We start from the raw sequence: 13,586 nt of genomic DNA on the forward strand, positions 1-13,586 counted from the left end.
CTACTCTGCACGAACAGTGGGGGCCTAAAATCCGAAAACTCAGTCAGTTACGTCTTCCTTGAAATGTTCTGAAGAGCCGACTACCTAAAGGGAACCCAGAGAGAACGAGATCGCGTTATAAGCCAGAGTCACCCAACCATCGTCTGTTGGATAAAACTCAATGTTCACGACAGAGTTTACGGGACACCTGGGTCAGTCATCCAAAGCAACGATGATTGTTCATTGCGCACTGAGTGCCACACGTCATGCTAGTTCATTCGTTCACCCCGGAGCCGTCACCGCAGTGGGGGTGGGGGGGGCAGCGTTCCAGACGGGCCCTGCCCTCCCAGAGCTCACCCCTTTACCCCTTTGCCTGAATAACCGCCAGGCGGCGACTCTCAGCGCCAGTCAGGCCAGTGTCTGTGGCCGCAGTGACCGCTCCCGAGCACCTGTCCCACGCCAGGCCTTGCACTCAGCTCGTAAACCTCCAGAACCGCCGTGAGGAATGTCGGGGTTCTCAGGGGGCAGCGCCCACCAGAATCCCCTCAACACACACATTCCATGGCTGCAGACTTAGCAAATGAAAACACAGGACATCTAATTACACTGGCTTTTCAGAGAAACAGCACATAATGTTTTCATACGAGGTCCTCGCTATCTGTCTGAAATTGAAATTGACCTGGATCTCCAGTACTTTATCTGGCAACCCCCCCCCCCCCCCCCCCCGGCGTTCCTGAAACAGCAGGTCTGACCGAGGTGGCGCTGGAGAATCTGCCTTGCCACTAAGCCGCAGGGGACAGGAGGCTGCCGGCCCCAGAGCCACACCCGGAGAACCACTGAGGAAGGAATGTCACTGTCCCGGTTTTACAGGTGGGGAAAGGGGAGCACAGAGAGGTTCAGCAACTGTCCAGGGCCACACAGCCACGCCCGGGACCTGGCCGCCTGCCCCAGGTCACCACGCTCCACCATTCCCAGGCAGACTCCTCAGCGACAGGGATGGCCTGAGTCCCAGAGCATGGCGCTCATTCTAGGGAGGGGACCCTGCAGGCATTCCTGACACATTCCTGGGAATGATGAGTGGTTTGGTGTGGCTACGGCAAAGGGCAGACAGATGCGAAGCAGCAAGGAGGTCTAAAGGGAGGGCAGGCACCCGGCTGTGACGGACGGGCATGAGGCACCAGCCGAGCTGCAGGCGGCCGTGGGCTCCAGGTTGGGCGGGGAGGCTCCCTGGGCACTGGGGCTGGGGGGGGGCGGGGTGAATGAAAGGGACTCAGAGTGTAATGAAGAGACCGGGCCACGGAGGAAGGAGATGTGCCCCCAAGCCTGGCGCCGGCTCTGAAGATGGTCCTCCATCCACGCTTAGTGTCCCTTACGGTGAAGGCGGCATCGGAGACGGCCCCGGATGAGTGCTCCTGGGAGGACATGGTGCCTTACGAGGACCCTCTGGGGTTCCCCATTGTTTCATAGTCACCACCACGCATCCCGAGCCAAAGCGAATCCCATCTGTGAACAGCAACAGGAAATTCCATGTCACAATGTGCCGCAGATTGCCTGTCACTCTGCCTCGCTTCAGCGACTCGGCATCGGAGCCTCTAACAGCTGTCTGCACTCTCAACTAAAATATTAAAAGAAATATTTTCGTGTTGTGGAATTTCGGTCTCTGCTTTGCCAGAATCTTGCTGTTCACTTGCAACAATTTCCTGGGCTCCTCAGGAGGCTAGAGAATCCTCCTAGAAGGAGAGTTTGCAAAAGGACCAGGGCTGCACCTGTGACGTGCTGGCTGCCCCCGCCCTCACGACTCCGCTGTCCTCATCTCGGTTTAAAAGAAAATGTGCACGTGAGCCCAACATCGAGATAGGGGACCATCGGCGACAGTGCCTACCCCATCTCCACTGAGAGCACAGACGTCAGACCCCTCGCTGACCTGGGCCCCCTTCTGTCCGGCCTCAGTTTCTCCACCGTCACTGCAGCTGGAATCTTAGACCCCTTTAGCCTAACCCGTCACCTCATTTTACAGATGCAAACGCTAAACCGTAAGGGGCGGGAACCCTGTACACTGTAAGCAAGAAACATAAAATGAGAGATGCTTCAAAGATTGATGAGTGCGTAGATAAAGGTAATGAATAAATAATTAGATTCCGCGGGTTACTAACTAGCAGGAGGCAGCTGTCCTCAGTCTCGCTCAGGCCACACGACGGCGTCTGACACTTCTGGTGGCTGTGGGGTCGGTGGAAGTGTCCGGCTTGTGGCCTTGGAAACAAGGGAGTTAAATAACTTATAGTTCCTGCCCCTCCCTCCTTTCCCTTTCCTGGCCCAGAGGTTTCACCCAAATCCTATTCATTTTGGGGGGTCGGGCTTATTTTTTATTTTCGTCATTAGCTCAGTCCTTCACCTTCAGTGGATGACCTGGCTGGTCCCCTGATGGAACGTCAAATCTGATCTGCGCTTTCTACTACCAGACTTCTCACATCGGAGGGACTGGGAAGTCCAGGCAAGAGAGAAATAGTGAAAAAAAAACCTTTTCTGGCCACATTAACTCGTTTTACATGTTCAGAACTGGGCAGTTCGAAGCCCAAGAAAGCAGAAGAACTGGCAGGCCTTGTCACAGATCAAACGCAAGACCGTGTAAGGAATCAGGAGAGGAAAAAGGCGGTCAGAAGCCTCCAGGCAGGGAAATGCCATCCGATTTGCAAGAACAGGTGCGTTCTAGAAACAAACTAGCAAGACTGACGAATTTTGAGAAAGATTCCAGTGCGGAGAAATTTTTAAACGACTAGTTAAAAAGGAAAGAGCTACCTGCTGGGAGGCGGTGAGGTCACTGGGGATTGATCTCATTTCACTGTGATAAGGTCAGTAGGTTGACGGCTCTGGAGAAGGCATGGAGCCAAATCATGTTTATTTTAGCCAGAAAACTGTCCACATCTTTCCACGTTTTTTTTTTTTCCCCACCACGATATTTTGTAAAAGCAAAAGTAGCCATAGCATCTAGAGCTAAACAATGACAGATGGGAATCGATGTTCTCAGCGTGACCATAATGGAGGCGAAGAGTTGGGGGGTGGGGTGGAATGAAAGTTAGGAGAGACGAAGAGTAGGATGAGAGGCCAACATACCTATCTCTAGTAGTTTCTGGAAAGAAAGACTAGAGGAAATTAAGGACGGCTGGCGTGCAAAGGGCTAACGACAGACTCCTCAGACACAGAGACACGGTCTCAAGCAGGCTGTCGCATCTCGACGCACCACAGTAATATGACAAAGGCAGAGAGATCTGAAAAGCAACAAGAGAGGCAGGGCAGAGCCCTTCAGAGCCCCGAGGGACAGGCAGAAAGCCGAGGCCGGAATGCTGTGGAGCACGGGAATGCGACGAGCGGAGAAGAAATTGCCAGGAGACCGTGCGCCTAGCGAAACCGGCATGCGAAGATGACGAAAAAATATATTTACAGACAGACAGACACGAGTGATTTTTTCCAGTAGATCTTCAGTAAAGGAGGTGCTTCAAAAAAGAAGAACATCGAACCCAGAAGGAAGGGCCGAAATAAGCAACGAAAGTAATAAATATGCCAGGGGAGCTGAACGGGCAGTCACCAAATCACAGTTAGAATTCATGGGAGGGGCAATTAAACAAGGTGGAGCTAAGGTGTCGGCCGGAAACGCCACGTCAGATTGGATGCGTGATCACAGTGAAAGCGTTCTAAAACTGTTACTATTTTATATGAAATGTTTGGGAAGAGGATAAAAAAACTGTAGCATTTTCGAAACTGAGTTAAATGCGTATGTTAGAGTTTTAAGGACGACCACTAAAAATTAGGCGGTTTTCAAGGAGTTAAAGGAAAAGTTTATTTCAAAGTAACAGAGGAAATGGAAATTTTAAAAGAGGGATAAACAGAACATCTCAAATAAGATTGTAAACTAATTCAAAATGTCAATAACTAAATACAAATGAACTAAACTTGCTAGTTAAAAGATGAAAGTTGTCAGACTGGATTTTTTTTTTTTTTTAATTAAAGACAGCCTGATGTTATTTCTGAGACATACCTAAAACGCAAGGACTTATAGTTAAAATAAATGGATAGGGAAAGAAGTAACAAGCAAATATTTACCAAAAGAAAATGCATATAGCTTTATTAATAGGGAAAAAAAGACTACTTTATAAGACATCGAACTTACTACCTAACGATGAAAGGTATAGCGTTTCGAACCTAGTACACCTGACAACACAGACTCGAAACTGATCAAAACTACCCTGCTGGGACCGTTATCTCATTCTCAGAAAGAGAATAAAACACACGGAAGAAATGGTGTTGTGGGCATTTTGGGGAAATGCTGAATGTGAAAGCAAGAACAACAACAGAAAATGCTCCCTGGAGCGGGCGGCGCTTATTCCGGAGAAGGACACCCACCGCGTGCCATGGAGAACGGGTCTGGCCCGCTTCTGGAAGCTTCTGGCCTGCACTGAGGTCCAAGATCCTTCGAAAAGCTGATGAAACCTGCAGATCCTCTCCCCACCCCAAACTGCACACCTGCAGGGAACATTACGAATGGGGTCAGGGGTTTTGCAGGGTGCCCCGAAGGACGCCCCTGACATTGTTAGGGTCCCTGATAGGCAGAGAGAGATGAAGGTGAGCCACCTGGGAGCCACGTCACGGGAGGGCTGTCTGAGGACGCTGGGGGTTTGTCTGGCAGAGAAGCTGAGCCACGGAGGTCTGAGAGCTGTCCTCTTCTACCTGGAGGACCTCGCGAGTCTTGCTCTTGGCAGGTCTCGGGGGCAGAACTGAGGTCAGGGTATGGAGCTCCAGTTCGCTAAGTAGCATGCTTCTAGTGGGGGATGGTACTGAGCTCTCTGCAAGGGGAACGGTCCCCAGAGGGGAGGTGAGGATGCTGCAGCAGGGACCCCTGCCTCCGGGGGGATGCTAGATCCGGCGACCTCGGGCTCTCCTTCCAAGCCCCTGGAAGCTTACGGGTCAGTCGGGGAAGGATCACGTGTGGGGACAGTTCCGCCTTCCTCCCTCCTGCCTTCCACAGCGTTTACTGAGCACCTGCTGCAGGCCGGGCCCCGTGCCGGCTGGAGATGCATTGGTGGCGTTTTCTACCTCTAGTGAGGGACTCAGACAAGGAACAAAATAACACGAGAGTGATAAATAAAATGCAGAGACAAAAACAGAGTGAGGAGACAGACTCTGCTGGAGAGCTGAGCGGGGACCTCATCAGTAAGGGTCACAGAAGGGATGATTTGTGAGCTGAGACCTGAATGGCATGGAGGAGCCGCGTGCAGATGGGTGAGTTCCAGAGTGCCCCACACCGGACCTCGCTGTCATGAGGTGGGGCCAGCCTGGGGGGGGGGGCGGTGCAGGCTTGAGGCGGAGGGACAGCTTCGTTGCTTTCTGTTGGCTTAAATGAGCCCTGAGGCTTCCATAGCTAAGATCCATATAATCATAGAGAAAGTGAGAATTAGTCCTGCTGGCAGGCAAACTGAGATAAATGAGGTTTCCAACCCGAGGCGATTATGCTCACAGAACAGAGACACAAAGGAACCCTGGCAAGGCCACGCTGCAGCTGTGAAATGTCTGACCCTCCTTCTGAGGGTCGTCCCAGCACGAGCTGGGCACCCGACCAGGCCTCTTTCCTGCACGGCTTCGGTCCTCCGGTGGCAGCATGCCCCCTCGCTGTCGCCAGGCAAGCGAACCCAGCCTCGGGGACTGCAGGAACGTTTTGGGGGTCGCTGTCTCTGGAGGATGCAGCGCAGCCATCATAATACTAGCCAGCCTCACTCCTGCTGGCTTCCAGGCTGTCCATTGAGAGCCTGATGCTTGATTTGTGACGTTTCGTGTTCGACGTGAGCCTGTTCAACGACTTCTGTGTTTGCCGCCAACTTGCAAAGGAGTGAGACTGAGACTTGGGGAGGAAAACAAGAAAGCAGCAGCACAGACAGGGCCTGCGCGGAGCCCACCCCCCCCCCGCACCGCCAGGCTGCACAGCCCCCAGCTCCCGGCCGGCCCAGCGCTGTGAGCGCCGGCGAGGGCGAGGGCGAGCGCGTTCGTCCGGGTCACGCCCGCAGGTGCTGGCCCTGGGTCTCCGTGTTCTACCGCCTTTCTGTGTTATGAAGTCACTAAGTGAAGTTCGGCCCTAATTCAAAACGCAAGAGGCATCGCACCTGGGGACGGCCGTTCCCAGGAGGACCAGCGAGATGCGGATGCAAACACACTCCCCTCCCCAGAGGCACTGACCGCTGAGGAGGGGGCCGTAATGTAAACACGCCGTTAGAGCAGGTGACCTGGAGCCCACATCCTCCTGGGCTGAGCAACTGTGGCATTTTAAGGGACTCCCGCAGGGCCAGGCCGGGTTGGTGGCGTCCCCTGGAACCACGCCCTCCCCCACCCCGTGTAAGGAGTCCTCACTACTGTGTAGAACCCCGCGTGTCTGAGGCAGCTGTTGTCCTTTGCATTCATCAAAACAATATTGGCAAAATGATAAGCAGGAAATTGTGAAAGGTCCATCAGTAAACAAAATATTCTTCCACTCCGTTTGGTTTTGATGCCCCTAAAGCTGTCCCTTGCACCCTCACCATTAGCTCCAAAATACTTCCTCCTCCAAACCACTGTCTGAGATTTGAGATTACCCTTCATCAAGTCCTCTCTCCTTCCCTCAGTTAGAAAGATCAGGAGACCCCCACTCGGGCAGGGAGTGGAGAGCTGTGGGCGGAGCTCCAGGCGGGCTCCAGGCCACGTGACTGTCCAGCCTTGAGATCATAGGCCGGTCAATCAAGCTCTCTAAGCCTCTGTTTCTTCATCCATAAATCGGAGTGAAGACAAACGATACAGCAGCCTGAAGTCACCCAGTCTGGTGTTAACACGTGGGTGTGGAAGGCCATGTTCTGTCACCCACCCCACCTGGGAACATCTCTGTCCGTCCTTCTCTGGCCGTCAGGACGGATTCCCTCCCATCCTTTCCTCTTCCCCGGCCCCCAAACCTCGTCCCCGGAGGTGACAGCTCTCTGGGGCCCTCGGGCGTCCGCTCCTCCAGGCTCAGGCGTCTCACTGGGAGGCTGCGGAGATGTGCGCAGGCCCAGACCCCGCGGACAGCCGAGCGCAGTGGCCGAGGCTAGGTGGCCGCGTGGGTGCTTCTCTGACTCTGAGTTCCCCCTCCCCCACTTAGCCCCTCTGGACTTGAGTCCTTGTCGGTAAAGTAGAGACCCATCCGTATTAGTCAAGCCACTCCAGGGAAACAGAACCAACGTGTGTGTGTGTGTGTGTGTGTGTATGAAATCGGCTCAGGTGATTGTGGACGCCGAGGAGGCCCGAGGTCTGTCGCCCACGATCTGGAGACCCAGGAGACCAGCCAAAGGTGTAAGTTCTACTCCAAATGCTCAAGCCCAAGAAGAACCCACTTTTTCAGCTCAAGTCCAAAGGCTGGAGAAGACCGGCGGGCCAGCTCAGCACCCTGAGGGAGGAGTCACCCTTACTCAGCCTCTCCGTGCTCCTCAGGCCTTCACCTGGCTGGCCGAGGCCCACCCACTCCGGGGCGGGCCATCTGCTCTGCTCCGTCTGCTGCTTCAGATGTGGAGCTCACCCGGAGACACCCCCTCACCGACACAGCCGGGGTGACATTTGACCAAATGACCCCAGGGCCCAGTCGATGACGCAGCAAATTAACCAGCTCGCCACCTCCTTCCGCCGTTGTTAGGGCGAAGTAAAATAAAGCGTTCGCGTGCCGAAAGCCGGAGCCAGGGCATGGTCGCCGGTACCCCCACCCCCTCCACACACACACACACACACAGCAGGACACGGGCTCCCGGTGCTGCCAAGGGCAGGACCCGGCGATCTGAACGAACTGCAAACGGTCATCCTCCCCATGAGCCGTGAGAAGGACGGGAGGCGAGGGGGGACGGGTCCCCAGGCGTGTCCGCACGCCCCCTCTTCCAGGAGCCCGGCCTCCCCCAGCCTGCCTCTCCCTTCCAGAAGCCCTCGCCCCCCCTGCCCCGCGCCTGCGCAGGGGGACCCCGCATCACAGCGTAGATTTCCGCACGCCCCAGTGCCGTCTCCACAGGTCGTCCGAACCGCTCCTGGGGCGTGAGCGCATCTCAGTCTGTTAGTGCCCCCCCCATGCCACCGCGCAATGACCCGTCTCCCCAGCCACCCGCCCAGGCCTGGTCAGCTGTCCGATGGCCGAGGAGCCATTTCCCAAAGGCCCTTCCGACGCCAGCCTCGGGGGAGAGCGCTCCATGCTCGGGGCTGTTTCGTTTAACGTGCATCACTACGAATGCGAGCAGGAGTCTCTGGAGGGAGGGGACAGTCGGAGCGACACTCATCTCTGCGTGGGGGACAGAGCGGGCGGGGCTGCGCCGGGTTTGGAGGAACTGAGAGGTTAAGAGCTCGAGGGAGAAATGGGGAGGAAAGAGAGGGTGGGTGGAAGGGACGGACCCTACGGAGAAAGAGGGAGGTGGCCTTCGCAGGACAGGCGGCGGGAGGGCTGAGCGCGTCCTCGGGTCATGCGCCACCAAGGGCCCTGTCACCTGCGAGGTAGGGACTCTGGAGTCGAGCCCAGAACTCCGCCTTACCAAGTTCCAGCGCCAGGTTCTGTCCCACCGGCTGTTTTGTGAGCAGGACGCTGAGGCCATACAAGGGAAGGGACGCAGAACGCAGAGCCTCGGAGCTGAGGGGGCGTCACGCTGCGCGGCCTGAGCGCGCCCCCAAACAAGACGCTGCGCGGCACCAGCTCCCGCCAGCGTCCCCCGCGCTGGGGACGCCCCGCGCGCCCTCGCTGCACTTTGGGGCAGCCTGCGGGCCTGCGGAGAGGCTGAGGACCTAGGTGGTGGACATCTGTGACAGGGGCGTGCCCTCCGCCCTGGCCCGCCCCCCAAGGCTCTCGAGGTGGGCGGGGCTACCAGCGGCCGTCGCTGCCTCTGCCAAATCGGCCAGGGGCGCCGCAGAGCAGAGCGGAGCACTCCGCTCACACCTGCTTCGCACCTGCCCACCTCCTGCCCATTCCAGCCTCGCCCAAGGGCCAGGCGGGTGTGGCCCACATCACCTCCTGCCCCAGTGGGACAGGGCAGCACCACACTAATGTCTTCTGATTTGGGGGGGGGGGGGCTCCTACTGCTTCTCCTGGCCCCAGAATCCCTGTGGCAGGCGGGACATGGGCCAAGCATGGGGCTCCCCGAGGGAGGGCAGGAGGCAGATGGCCCGGGTCACGACAGTGCAGGCCAGGGGCTGCTTAGACACTCAGAAGGAGAGTTCCTGAACCAGAGGGGTGGGGAGGGGGCTGGTCACAGGGGGTGGCACCTGCCTTTGACCTTGAAGCGTGAGAGCGCCTGCGCCTCCCCCTGCCGGGTCAGTCCCAGAGGCCAGCCTCCTCTGCAGAGTTGAAGCCCTGGGCACCACGCTCCGTCACCCACCCGGTGTCCGATGCGGGCCACCAGAGGCTGGCTCTCCCTGAATGCCCCCAGCTCCTCGAGCTCTGTGGCCAAAGCAGGGTCTCTGGCCAACCTGGGAAATGACCGTCCGCTGCCACCGCCAGCGGGCGGGGCCAGCTCGGCTAGGCGGGGCTCAGCCCCACCTGCGTTTAAAGTATCTCCCTGACAGATCCACTGTCACCTGAGGGCTCTGCCCCGCGCCTGTTTCCCACAGGGCCTGCCGGCTTCCGTCACCGTTAAGCCCCGTTTTCTGCGTTAGACCAGCAAATGGTCTCAGGGAACCACAATGCCTCAAACCTCAGAGACGCCTCGCTCCTTGCAGCGCCCTGGGATGGAGAGGTAGCTGCTGATTCCAGCCGGGTGGAGGATGCAAAGCTACAGGCTGCCCCCTGCTGCCCCGGACGCGTGCTGCAAGCATCGCCCATGCGACTTCTACTTTTTCTTAAAACGCCTTCTGCAACAGAAGAAAGATACCGAGGATGCCCCCAAGGCCCAGGAATCCAGAGTCTTTGAAATGTAAACCACTGAGTGCATGTTTTGGGTAGCCAGAGTAAAACTGTTTATGTGGGATGCTTTTCCGGTGAGATGGGGAATGGCAGGCGGCAGGCGGCATTGCCTTCCCCAGGTGACCAGTGAGAGGCATTGCCTTCCCCGGGTGACCAGTGAGAGCCGTGGTTTCCCTGAGCTCCCAGGTTCTGCACCCAGATCCAGATACAATCAGTCCCCCACCCCGAGGCTGTCGCACGTCAATGGGAAATGCAAGCATGTACACGCTCAAACCTGTTTGCTCATCCATAAGACGCAGCTAACGCTTTCGCCCAGTGAGATGGGCAGATGATGGAAGGTAATGCAGGTAAATGCCTGACGCAGAGCGGGGGCGGGAAGCAAGGCGGTTTTATCCACAGGGTGTCCCAGAAGAAGTCTGAATCCATGTCTCCGTCATGGGTTTGATCACGTCCAGCCGAAATCTACACATTGAAATCCTCACCCTCGGTGCCCCAGGATGTGACCTAAGTAAAGAAATAGTGTCCGTGCAGATGTAAATAGTTCAGACGAGGCCACACTGGAGTAGGGTGTGCCCTACTGGTGTCTTGATTAAAAGATGGCCATGTAAGGACAAAGTCACACGGGGGAAAGCCCTATGATGATGAAGGCAAAGACTGGAGCGGGCACCTGCAGACCAGGGATGCCGGGATCGCCAGCAGCCACCAGAGCCAAGAAGGAAAAAGGAAGGGTCAGCCTGTAGCTGTCACAGGGAGACTGGCCTTGCTGACGCCTCCGTTCCAGCCATGCAAGCAACCAGTCTCCGGATAACCTTCTTCCACTAAGCCTCCGCCCTTACAGACGGACAGACCCACTGTCACCGATGGAATCTCAGTGCCCCTCAGGACTGTCCTCTTTGTGCTGAGGGAGAGTGACCACCGGGGGTGGGGGGGAGGCTTGGTGGCTGCTCCTGGGCCTCAGGGCTCCTTATGGTTCATCTTTATTGGGCAAACTTCGAAGTCACTGAATGTCAGCCTGTCTCAGCCCAGCGCTGCGAGGAACAGCAGAGAGACGAGAGGAAGAGCCACAGCCCCGCAGCGTCTGCTTTTAGACTAGCGTTGTCCCAAGAGGTCACACTCGCTCGGCCCCTTCCTCGTGCAGTGCCAAAAGCCAGAGCTGGCAGCTCCTTGTGGCCTGGCGGCTGTCACCCACAGCCCTCCAGGCCAGCCCTCGGCCCATCCTAGTGGGGGCCACCTCTGCTGCCCGGAGCAGGGCAGCGGCCACCTCACTCACCTGCTTCTTGTCCACTTCTAGATGCTTCTTTACCCGGCAACTCCCTGTGGGCTTGGAACCAGGGGTGTCTCCCCTCGTGTGCAAATCTGGTGGCAGCTCTCTTGTGACAGCCCTGTGGCCTGGGCTCGTCCCCCCCACCTCACCCCTCCGCCCGAGTCCTTGCCTCCTCCCCAACTTTCCCAAACACTGGACTCACCCTAGTGCAGGCTTTGCTCTTGGCCCAGTTTCTTCACCTGGCGAGCCCTTCTCACCTGTGAGGACCCAGCTCCTTGGTGCCTCTCACGTGAGAACAGAGCCTGGGAGAGGTTCCCAGGGCTGGCGCCCCATGTGAGCTCAGGCGTGAACTCGTCTCCGTACCCCAGGGGCCTCTGTGTCGTCCGCGAGTCCATTTCCCAACTGCGCAGAGAAGGGGCCACACGCTTGGCGGGATGGCCACAGAAAACTTTCACGAAAAGAATCTCGAGTCTGCCAACACACACAGTGCACCGCAAGGAGCCAGGAGACCTGGGAGCAGGTACAGAAGCCACAGGTGGGTGTCGGAGGAGGACGGCTGATCCAGAACAAGACAGCCCTGGGGCCACAGAGCACACCCAGGCTGCCTGGCTATGGGCAAAAAGGTTACAGCTTTGAACTTGGACCCTCCCCTGAAGCTCTCATCATTTTCTTCCGAGGTTCTACACTCACAGCCAGGTTTTCATGAGGGTAACTAAGCGACCTCTGGTCGTCACTTAGCCCTGCTGAGGAGGGCCTCAGTTTCTTTGTCTGTAGCAAGGGGCTGGAAATCCCTGCCATGGATGGTTGGCAGGGTCCCGCAAGAAGGGCGGTGCTTTGTAAACCCTCCAGGTTCACACAGAACGACCAGCTCGATCAGTCGTGCGGTATCACTAACTTTCCCGCGTGGCATATACTCCAAACTGTTTCCATCGCTTCCAGAAAGAAGCATCTGGTCTCTGACGCCAAAGCGCGCTCACACCCACCATGTCCCGTGGCATCCATGAGGGGGCATAACGGGACTCTTATTGCCCCTTTACATGCCCCAAAAAGGGCAGGGGCCGCCCAAGCTCATGTGGCAGTGAGCCAGGATCAGGAGGTTGGCCCCGAACCCCGAGTTCTGACTGGGAGCCAGGTCTTCCTTTCCTGCCCCAGAAGTCAGGCCCGTGGCCTGTCTCCTCTCTCTCATGCCGTTCTGAGGTCTCCAGCCAGAGGTGCTGGGGAAGAGCTGAGGGGCAGCTGAGCTGGGTGTGGCACAGACCCCAAACTCTCTCCACCCCACCTGGGGCTCCGACACGCCAGGTCGACTCAGCAGCACATGCGTGCGCGCGCGCGCATACACACACGCGCGCGCGCGCGCACACACTGGGGAGCTGCCCTGTTCCCACGGCAACAGCCAACAGAGGCAGCAGCTCAAAACACAACTGGGCTTCTGCTCTCCCAGCCTCGTCCCCATCGGCCACTCTGAGCTTGGGGTCCAGAGGGGCAGTGAGGAGGACCCCCTGCATGGCGGTCCTGGGTCCCTAGAGCTCAGGCAGGAAATCTCTACACACACACACTACACACACACCGCACACACCATACCACACACACGGCCAGGGGGAGTCACTCCACCTCCAGGCCCCAGAAAACCACATCAGCTAGGTACCGACCAATCCTCCACCAGGCCTCCGGCCTTCATCTCCCCTGCTGCCCGGCGTGGCCCTGTGGTGAGCAGGGGACCTGCTGGTGGCCTGGCCCCAGGAACGTGGAGGGAGCGCCTGGAGGCTGAGAGGCGGAGCTAGCAGCGCTGGTGAGTGCCCTGCCCTCTGACCCCCAGCCTGACTCAGGGTCTAGGAAGCTTCTGGAGAAATACACCTGAGCTTGAGAGGGAAGCCCGGCAAAGGGCATTGGTGGGAAAGGGCCAGGGCCAAGGGGGAGGTGGGAGAGCCAGAGAGTGAGAGGGGAGAGGTGAAGGGGCAGGGAAGGCCAGGGACGGCCAGGGAAGGTCAGGGAAGGTCAGGGAAGGAGAGCACGGGCCTCCCTGGTTCCTTCTGGATCCCGTCCAGCTGAAGGAAGGAGAGACAGCGGGGCGGAGGGGTGGGCGGGGCCAGCCGGGGGAGGGGCGGGGCCAGCAGGGCGGGAGGGGTGGGCACGCCAGGGCGGGAGGGACGGGCACGCCAGGGCGGGAGGGGCGGGGCCAGCAGGGCGGGAGGGGCGGGGCCAGCAGGGGCGGGAGGGGCGGGCGCGCCAGGGACGGGACCAGCAGGGCGGGGGGGGCGGGCGCGCCAGGGACGGGACCAGCAGGGCGGGGGGCGGGGCCAGCAGGGGCGGGAGGACCAGCAGGACGTGAGGGGCGGGGCCAGCAGGGCGGGAGGGGCGGGGCCAGCAGGGCGGGAGGGGCGGGCACGCCAGGGCGGGAGGGGCGGGGCCAGCAGGGCGGGAGGGGCGGGC

General features: G+C 58.2%; 1 protein-coding gene across 5 annotated transcripts; it reads right to left on the reverse strand.

Annotated features, from left to right (window-relative positions):
- Positions 1 to 3,789: 3,789 nt before the first annotated feature.
- LOC118605420 lies at positions 3,790 to 13,199 on the reverse strand. Of its 5 annotated transcripts, none has more exons than XR_004952132.1 (4): positions 12,806 to 13,199; positions 10,167 to 11,666; positions 4,936 to 9,840; positions 3,790 to 4,817 (listed from the first exon to the last, which is right to left on the reverse strand). XR_004952132.1 is itself a non-coding variant. In XM_036224911.1 (4 exons), the coding sequence occupies exon 4, from the start codon at positions 9,120 to 9,122 to the stop codon at positions 8,055 to 8,057; it is 1,068 nt and encodes a 355-aa protein (XP_036080804.1). In that variant the 5' UTR covers positions 9,123 to 9,840; positions 10,167 to 10,396; positions 11,414 to 11,666; positions 12,806 to 13,199; the 3' UTR covers positions 3,790 to 8,054. The 5 variants fall into 5 exon arrangements, 3 of the variants coding, with proteins under 3 accessions (XP_036080804.1, XP_036080803.1, XP_036080802.1); XR_004952133.1 differs by having other exon boundaries at positions 3,790 to 4,497; positions 4,606 to 9,840; XM_036224911.1 differs by having other exon boundaries at positions 3,790 to 9,840; positions 10,167 to 10,396; positions 11,414 to 11,666.
- Positions 13,200 to 13,586: the final 387 nt, after the last annotated feature.

This window comes from Rousettus aegyptiacus, unplaced genomic scaffold, assembly GCF_014176215.1.
Source record: "Rousettus aegyptiacus isolate mRouAeg1 unplaced genomic scaffold, mRouAeg1.p scaffold_m13_p_7, whole genome shotgun sequence".
NCBI lineage: Eukaryota > Metazoa > Chordata > Mammalia > Chiroptera > Pteropodidae > Rousettus > Rousettus aegyptiacus.